This window comes from Lycium ferocissimum, chromosome 7 (assembly GCF_029784015.1).
Source record: "Lycium ferocissimum isolate CSIRO_LF1 chromosome 7, AGI_CSIRO_Lferr_CH_V1, whole genome shotgun sequence".
NCBI lineage: Eukaryota > Viridiplantae > Streptophyta > Magnoliopsida > Solanales > Solanaceae > Lycium > Lycium ferocissimum.
Genome location: NC_081348.1, coordinates 55,325,815 through 55,335,780, shown reverse-complemented (window position 1 = coordinate 55,335,780; position 9,966 = coordinate 55,325,815). Strand labels below are relative to the sequence as shown.

Genomic DNA, 9,966 nt, shown 5'->3' with positions numbered 1-9,966 from the left:
AAAGATGTTGTTTTTTAAAAGCTGAGCATGCATGACATCCGCCTTATGAGGCATCCAGATGTACAGGTTATCTCTCTTATTCCATGTTACCTTCCATATCTATATTATGTTGTTAATCATGCCTTACATACTCAGTACATTATTCGTACTGCGACGTCCCTTCTTGTGGACGCCGCGTTTCATGCCACGCGGTGTATACGGATAGTGAGGATATTAGCAAAAGATGTTCCGGTTTGGATTGGCGAGCTCCATTTCCTTCCTCGAGTGTTGCCGAGTCGGAGTATCTATGTTATGGTATCTTGATTTATGTTAGAGACTTTGCGGACAGAGTCACGTATATAGCATGTCGATCTTGTAAGCGGCTGCTGTGGCGATGTATCATTATGCATTATGTTACAAATTTCATATGATTACTGATTTTTCTTGATTTGAGAAAGACGAAAAACATGTTTTCTTTTGAAAAGCTTACATTGTGCACTCATTTCAGGATTTAAGAGCCCAGTAAGATTATGAGTATCACGAGTATCAGCGGGTTCGCTCGGCCCTAAGTAAGGGTCGGGTGCCCATCATGCCCTATTAAAAGTTGGGGTGTGACAGAAATCAACATTTAGACATGGAAATTTCAAATACAACTTGAAATTTGAAGGACATCAAAATACTTGTTTTCATTTTTTCCACTTTCAATACATTCAACTAACCAAATGTTCTTTGCAAAAAAAATAACCAAACACAACTCCGTCTTCAAGTCCAACTCCAACTCCAACTCCAAAATTCCAAATAAAGTGAAAAAATATTTGATTTTCATGGCCAAACGCCTACTAAATATAATAAGGCAGCTTCCAATGAAACAGAGGAATAGTGTAGAACTAAACTATGTGACTTGATATCTTTTGATTTAGTGGTAACAATTCTTTGCTAAGTTCACATATTAATTTCACACTATGCTAAAACCTGTAACTTAATAAGCGAGGCGGACAATTTCGTTCCTAATAAGACTGTCTTAAAGGCTCAAAAGTCAAAATCGAAAATCTAAAATATCCAAACCGATTAATTCGAAACCAAATTTCAAAAATCCAATCTGATCCAAAATTGTTTGCATTGAATTTGGTTAGTAGTTTTTTCAATCCGAAAACTGAGAATCCAAATCGAAATTTTCATATTCAATCTAACGGCCCGAACGCCGAACGGGGCTCCCCTCCAGTAGACTTTGTGTCTAGTTTATCCAGTGCAGTCCTAATCTAATTACACTCGTACACTATTAAATCTAAGGGTCAAAATATGCTTAACAGAAAACACCTCCTAAATCATGGTTAAACAAAGAGTTATGTATGGCAACTGGCAAGATAGAAACTCCGAAAATATTGCTGAAGGATTTCTCTCCGGAAAAAGATTGAAAAGTGTTGTACTCTTAGTTTAACCATTGGATTAGATTAATTTAAAATTTTTAAATTAAAATTCACATATTCGGAAATTATACAAAAAGTATTATAAGTTGTAACTTTTCTCATTTCAACTTGATGAAAATATACATAATAAAATGTTAATCAAAATTCATCTAATTTAACACTCAAAAAAAAAAAAATGTGACAAGAATTTTGAGACGGAAATTTTTTTTAAGTTGAACGAGCTTGGAATTTAATTTGGAGGTGGAAGTTTATCAATATCTGGAGACGTGACTTGAAAAATTACTATTAATTAAATTTAAAAAACCATTGAAAAAAGGAGTATTGGTCGGAGAGAAAAAGGAAAAGGCTAACTGATTTTGGCCTACAAATATGCTGCAAAGAAGGAAATAATAAAATACATAACTCTGTTTAACAATGGTTTAGGAGGTGTTCATGTTAAGTATATTTTGACCCTTAGATTTAATAGTGTACAGGTATAATTTGATTAGGACTGCACTGGACAAACTGGATACAAAATCTACTGGAGGGAAGCCTTGTCACCGAACGCCCACCCCAAGTCATTTAACTATTCTCTAATATTTAGGACTTCAATTCAAAACCAACTATATTTTCCGCATTAGTTGTTTTTATTTATTTATAAAAACTATGTAATATAATATACCATATTTGTAAAAGAAATAGAAGCGAAATTGTAGTACTCCCTCTGTCTCAATTTATGTGGCACTTTTCGTTTTCCGAGACTCAAACTGTACGAACTTTGACCAACATTTTAAGATGTATTTTTTCACCAAATTGATATGAGAAAAGTTGCAAATAATAGTACTTTTCTTGTAGTTTTCAAATATATAAATTTTATCATAAAATATTAAGTTAATCTGATCCAATTTAGCTTCAAAGTTTAGTCAAATTGATTGAAAAAACGAAAAGTGCGACATAAATTGGGACGGAGAGTTTAAGAAACCAGCGTGCATTAGATCTCCTTATAGTTTAGGAGTCCATCTTTGTTAAAGAGTATTGGCCGATTATTTCTTTAAAATTCTGCTATTTTAGTTAAAAAGCAAAGAAAATTACTTAAAGAGAATAAGTAGGCCTCTCTCCGTATGGAAATAGGGAAAATAGGAACAACACAAACCTAGCGAACACTGGACATAAACAATGGGAAAGAAAGTTAAAAATCACAATACAGAAAGTGCTGTAGGTTTTGCCAAAAAAAAAAGTGTTGTTGGTTGCTTGAACTAGTTATATATGGTGACAAGTGAAAATTACATTGTTTACATACTCCTTCCGTCTCATATTACTTGAGCACTTTCCCTTGTGCACGTCTCTTAAGAAATCATAAATAAACGATGTATTTTACTATTTTACCTCGATCTCTCTTCAATAAATAAATTCTACTCCCTCCGTTCACTTTTACTCGTCCACTTTAGACTTTTCACGTTGTTTAAGAAATAATAAATGGAGTACATAATTTTCCCCTGACAAATATTAAATGATGCATAGTTTTATTGGATTTGAAAAATGATTTAAGTTGAAAGTAATTAATACTATATAAAATAAAAAAAATTATCTTCTCTTGATATACTAAAAGTGATAAGTAAAAGTGAAAATTTATTTTTAAAATATTGTACAAGTAAAAGTGAACGGAGGGAGTAATCAATATGGTCATATGCAAGATACCATGTGAGCGTGAATGTATAATTAAAATTAGACCATGGAATACTCATTGAACAAGTTTTTAATTGTCATCCACACTTTCCATGCATTGCAAATCTTAAACTGATTGTAGTTATGCCCGTATAAAATATACTAATGTGGATTATTTATAAGGGACAAAATCTTATGTATATCGAGAAGTTTAAATTAGCTTGTCATAAACAAAAAGACACGCTTGAAAGGCCGATTCGGTTTCAAAGTCCTTTCAACTTACTACTTCCTTCGGTTCAAAATAAGTAGCCACTTAACCTTTTCATTTTAGTTTAAAATAAAAAATAAGTGTCAATTTACAAATTAAGAAGAAATTAACTTTATTTTTTCAGATTTGTCCCTATTTACTCAAGACAATAAATAAGCAAGAGTCTTATTAAATAGTAGTTTAGTCAAAATATCTTTTTTTGTAGGAGTAAGTATTTTCTTAAAGGTTGTGAAAAAGGCTAAGTGAACTTTTATTTTGAGCCTGAGGGAGTACTATCCCCAACCCAATTTTGAATCAACAGTTAGAAATAGTAGTTACTTGGTTTTTCTATAACCTAAGTAATTTCAAATGACGTTTGGGCGGAGAGTGTAAATAACAACCATGTCATATTAATCATATCATTTCCTTTATATTTAGTTACTTACATACAGCTGTTCCTTTATCTCATTTCATATACCTTCCCTAATCCTCCATTAAAATACAACTACTACTTTTCATTCTTTTATCATTCCTTTTAGGGGTAACAATTATTAAAAAAGTCAAGTAGAGGAGGTAATTTGGTCTTTAGACCAATTATTGTTGGAAGGTAACGACTTTAGAAAATTCAAATACAAAGGGGTAATTACAAATAAATTCAAATAAAATGCGCTAGTTTAAGGGGATACGTATTGTGCCAAATTTATTTTGACAACATTTTTTTACCTGCAAAGGCCCTTCAAAGGCGCCTCGGTCTTAATTTTTGCCTCTTAAATTGTTAGTCTTTAATTTTTGCCTTCACCTTAAAAAATTCGCGATTTCAGTTCTTAATATCCGTTCGATCGAAAATTTTAAAAAAAAAATTAAAAAAAATCGCTGAGATAACTCTCCCTGCAATCCTTACACCCTCAAGTGCCTACAAAAGATTTCAAATGGGTGTGGACCCTCAAAGTTCCAAACAAGATGAAATTCTTCTTCTGGCAACTCCTCCATGGCAGAATCCCTACCAATGCATATCTCCATAACATTGGCCTGAACATTGATCCAAGATGTTACTTTTGTGACTCCAACCCTGAGACTATTAATCACATCTTCTTTGATTGCCCAAATACTACAGTGTTTTGGGAGAAGATCACCCAAGAATGCACCATAGATCAGATAAAAAATAACCTCATCTTCACCAGCTGCTTTTGGCCTAAAACTTGGGAAGACATTAGGTATAAAGCCTTCAACAACAATCTGAAATGGGAAGCCATCATTCCCTTTTGTTTGTGGCACATTTGGTTGATCACTAGGAACCATAATCTTTTCAACAGAAAGAGGGATCCTGTCACTGTTAACAACACCATTTCCAAAGCTCTAGAAACCTTTACCTCCTTGGGATAAAGCTAGCAATATGACCACTGTTATTAGAGTTAAAATGGGAACCCCCAAATAGCAATCTCTACAAGCTTAACACTGATTGTGCTGCACTGGGAAACCTTGGCATTGGGGGCTATGGAGGGGTACTAGGAAACAATAGAGGAGATTGAGTTGCTCGGGTTCTGCATGGGTGGAACGCGTGATACAATACAGCATTCTTGCTGAGCTAACAGCACTTATGCAGGGCCTTCGCATAGCAGCTGAACAGAACCTCACTCCGCTAGAAATTGACACTGATTCGATTGAGGTAATAAACATGCTTAAAAATGGTCACCTAGCTCATGATCATATTATTTGTGAATGCAGGCAACTGATCCTCCATCTGGACAATCCAACGACACGCCACACCTTCAGGGAGCACATTGAGACGCATAAATGTTCTATATGTGGAATGGAGTTTTCTTTGGGTCAAGAATTAAGCGGACACGTGAGGCGTCACCGTGCTGAAATTAATAAAACGTCGACGATGATAACAGTGTTGAAGAAGTCAAATAGCAGCAAGAGAATATTTGCTTTGATGATGTTGATTTCAAGTTTAATACGACACCAGTTTCATCTCCTGTATTATGAATTCTTATTTAATTAATTCTTTTTGGACACTTTGTGTTCATTTTTCTTGTATATAATCTTTAATTAGTTATACTGATTCTTTTACATATGTTGTATTTATCTATATACCACCAAGGATTTCGGTGTTTATACATACATGTGTTTGATTTTGTTACCTTGAATATTATATACTAGAATAATAACGTCGATCATATAAATAATTTAAGCAAATGTGATTCAAATATTCCTATGTACTGCTACATCAAAATCTGATGTGGCTAAGAACCATCCTTCTCGATTTTTAGTAACATTGAAAGATTCATTTTTAGTGCTGCTAAACTCGTGATTACAAAGATAAAATTTTATAAGATGAAACCGAGTTAAGTATTTGCCTATTGATTCAAAATAAAAGAGATTCTCTTACAGCACGAATAACTACAATTAGTAATATTAGGAAAAAGAGGAGAAAAAGAAAATAAAAGAAGTTTTCACCAAGAACGAGCTAGTATATATATCAACTTCAAGCAAACTTTTATTTTCAGCCTTCCTTTAAAAAGTTACTTCATCGCGTACAATTTATGTGATATCTTAAATTCATCGACAATTAACTTAGCTTGACTAATTTTTTAAGTAATTACAAACTATGTAATTCAAAACAATGAATCATCCTGTCATCACCTCATTCTTATACGGCCGTCAAATTCAAATCCAAAAAACAAATTTCTTTCATCTCACTACCCTTATATTTCTTGTAAGTGAACAGCTTTTCCGCAAATTCATCCTCTTCGAATTAGCTTCAATTTCTTCTTCTATGCCGTCGAGCTTTACTTTTAATTCATCGCGATGTTTTCTCATGTGTCCGCCTGAAGCTTGGCCCAGAGCAAACTCTTCGCCACAAAAAGCATTTGTGTTTTTTGGGCTTAACGGTAAGAATCGTCGGTAGGTACTCGTCGCGATGAGCTTATTCATCGTATTCTTGTGGCTCGTTCTATGCCCTCCAAGTGCTTGAAACGAATCAAATTTTTTCTTGCATGTCTTGCACTCGAAGAGTTTAGATCGTCCTAGCGACTCGTTCCTCTTCATGATATCCACACAATTCGCCATTGCGAATTTCTCTACTGATTCTTCTTCTACTCTTCTTTTCTTCGACATCGGCATGGCCATGGTCGTGCTAGATGTACTAGTCGCTTTAATTTGTTAGTGTTTCTGAGAATACTATAAAAAAGAACAGAATTAGTTACAAACTTCGTCGCTTTTGATGTTTAGCTATAGAATTTAAAGAGTAGTCGACTTGTTGGTGGCAGGAGACTGGTATGGCTATAAATAGTGTTGGGAATATTGGAGTGAGTCCAATGGTGAGTGAGATTTAGCTTTTAATAGTAATAGTAATACTTGTTGTACTCGAAGAATAAGTGAAAAGAATTATTGCGTTACTTGTACTGTATATAGTAACGTCCGCTTTCCTTTTCCAAAACTGAGTTGGACTGTCCTCTTTCCTTTTCCAACACCGAGTTGGACTGAGTTTTGTTATGCAAAAACAAAAAAGGAAAGAAATTAAAAGGGATAATGTAAAAGCTGAACTTTAATTAGAGTCAGTAGACGGGTATAAATACACGATGTTTTTTAGTAACAGCTTGTAGTTACGCCTTGAGCCTAATATGTCTGTGGCTACTAATATGTCTTTGACTACTTGAGCCTTCATCAAATGATCAATGACCATGCCTGCTAGGACCTGCACCAAATGATTGACCGAAACCATGTGTTGCACTATATGATGACACACTGGTGTGAGATTGATTATACAAATTTGGATTGTGGTGCATCGGCAATTGCTGGAATGATGGTTGAATAATCAGTTATGCAAAATGAGGCTGACTGGCCATAGCAAATCCATAATTTTGAGCCAACAAATTCATGTGATAACCATGCTGACCACTCATTTGAAATACATTATTTTGATTTGTTGATTTTTTCTTTACATAAATCTCCAAAATATTTATATCGATCTTATCCGCGAATTTTTGAGGTATGGCTAAAAATTGTAGCAAGGAGTGGTCATTCTCAATTTTAAACTCAATGAACCTTGTATTGTTACCTTGAAATGAGCTTGGATATTTTCCAGAAATATTGATTTGAATATTTTCGCTATCTGTCCCCATTTTCTCATGCAATAGTTCAACCGATTCAGCATAGTTCATTGAAATAGACATGCTAACAATCATTTTGGCACCTTCAAGATATACAATGCTTTCATTTCATGAATTATTTCGCCACCCCAATACAAAGCAACCATCACATTATGTTCAAAATTGGCCATCTTTACTCCTACACACGAAAATAAGACAATTATTATTATTATTATTATTATTATTATTATTATTATTATTATTATTATTATTATAACAGAAAAAAAATTAAAACTATAGTTTTACTTTAACATATTACAAATATTTGACTTAGTTAACTCATACCTGTTGAATTTTTGAATGTTGTTCCAACAATAGGCCACACAAGTAGAAGCTTTGCTGAAAATTGTTGGCATGTGTTTGGACATTTGTTTCACACATTATATTTTATAATGATCTGTGATTTTGTTCGAAAAGTATGAGGAAGAGAGACTTTAGCAGTCTGTCGTTATTGTGTGTCACGTTTTACAAGTAAACATAACTGTAGATAACGTTTTATAGTCAAATTAGTCAAAAGAATTCCCAATTTGCAGGATTCTCAGCAAGATTCGATTGCCCGTGCCTCGTTTCAAAAGAAAAGTTACTGTTGGTTACGTTTTATGCTGAAGTCGTAACTGCAGGTTACGACTTTAAGATCAATCAATGTCAGATTTCGTAGAAGGATTGTCTATACTTGTATTGTCTCAATTAGTTACTGCCAGTAAAGTATTATGGCTAATACGTTACCGACAATAACGAGTTATATTTTAACTCCATTAACCCCTAGCTTTTTTGTCCGTTGAAATTTTGAATAAAATAATACCTAATACATTACTTAAGAATACGTTTATGTTAGTTCTGTTAACTTTCAAAAAAACGTATTATTTTGGTGAATTGACTTAAATAATAGCTTACTTCGGTCTTAAAAAATTAGTCAAGCTAAGTTAATTCTCAATGAACAAAAGATATCACATAAATTGTACAGATGAAATAACTTTAAAGGACAGCTGACAATAAAAGTTTGCTTGAAGTTGATATATATACTAGCTCGTTCTTGATGAAACTTATTTTATTTTGTTTTCTCCTCTTTTTCCTAATATTACCATTTACCAATTATAGTTATCTGTATTGTTGTTAGAAAATCTCTTTTATTTTGAATCAATAGGCAAACTCGACTCGGTTTCATCCTTATAAATATTTGTCTTTGTAATCACTAGTTTTGAGTGCACTAAAAAGTGAATCTGTCACCGTGACCAAAATCGGTGAAGGATGGTTCCTTGCATATCGGAGGTTTGGTCTTTTTTTCCACATCATATTTTGACGTAGCAGTACATAGGAATATTTGAATCACATTTGATTGAATTGTTTATTTGTTCGATGTTATTATACCAGTATATAATATTCAAGCTAACAAAATCAAACACATGATATGTATAAATATCGAAATCCTAGGTGGTATATAGATAGAAACAACATATGTAAAAGAATCAGCGTAACTAATTAAGGATTATATACAAGAAAAATGAACACAAAGTGTCCAAAAAGAATTAATTAAATAAAGATCCGCAATACAGGAGAGGAAATTGGTGTCGTCGGCCATAACTTGAAATCAACATCATCATGAGGGGTTAAGTTTAAGTCAAAGCAAAATATTCTCTTGCTGCTATTTGACTTCTTCAACACCGGTATCATCGTCGACGTTTTATTAATTTCATCACGGTGACGCCTCATGTGTCCGCCTAATGCTTGACCCAAAGAAAACTCCATTCCGCATATAGAACATTTATGCATCTTGTTCTTTTTGGCTTCAATAACAAAATCTCCGAGTAATTTTGTCCGTTTATTATGACTTGTACGGTGGCCACCGAGGGCTTGGAAAGATGGGAACCGTTTATTGCAAGTCTTGCATTCAAATTCATTGTAATGATTATCTGTTGTCGATGATGTAGTGTTTTTGTCGTTTAAACACTTAGCCATAGCTTCTGCTTCTACTTGGCCATAATCTTCTCTGCTTCGTTTCATGGCTGTCATGTTTATGGAATCAAGAATACAAATATAAGGATCGATGTCTTTGTATACCAAGATTTTGGAACTTTGAAGTAAATGAGAGAATTTAGAAGTGGGATATGATACTTTTGTTGGTGTTGCTTCACATATTTATAGGTTTGAGCCAAAGGTTGTAGATGTAATTTAAAACACAACGTGTTATTCAAAGTTTGTTGTTTTCTTTTCCTTGTTGGTTAAGAACTTAAGATATATGGTCAGATTTAATTAATGGGTCGTTTTCAAAGTATTTTGCTGACTGGCCGCGTTTGAGTAATAAAATGAAGTGAGTGGGAATATTCTTTCCGGTAAATTTCGTTGAGGTTTCTACAACACTTCCTTTAATATATGTTTGGGTCACTCACATAAAAGGGGCGCATAAGTGCTAGCATAGCCTAAAAACGGACATAAGTGCTTACCGACTTCTGGCCCATTTATTAGTCTCTGTTGTCCAAACTTGCAAATTTGGGTTATGCGGTTATTGTTAAAATGA

General features: G+C 33.6%; 1 protein-coding gene across 1 annotated transcript; it reads right to left on the bottom strand.

The window, feature by feature from the left end:
- Positions 1–8,868: 8,868 nt before the first annotated feature.
- Positions 8,869–9,555, bottom strand: LOC132062998 (zinc finger protein ZAT11-like). Its single transcript, XM_059455452.1, has one exon. It carries the CDS (start codon positions 9,459–9,461, stop codon positions 8,982–8,984), a length of 480 nt encoding a protein of 159 aa, XP_059311435.1. The 5' UTR covers positions 9,462–9,555; the 3' UTR covers positions 8,869–8,981.
- Between the last annotated feature and the right edge of the window lie 411 nt (positions 9,556–9,966).

Excerpts from the sequence above, each read along its gene's own strand:
- LOC132062998 (XM_059455452.1), bottom strand. The coding sequence starts at position 9,461 with ATGACAGCCATGAAACGAAGCAGAGAAGATTATGGCCAAGTAGAAGCA.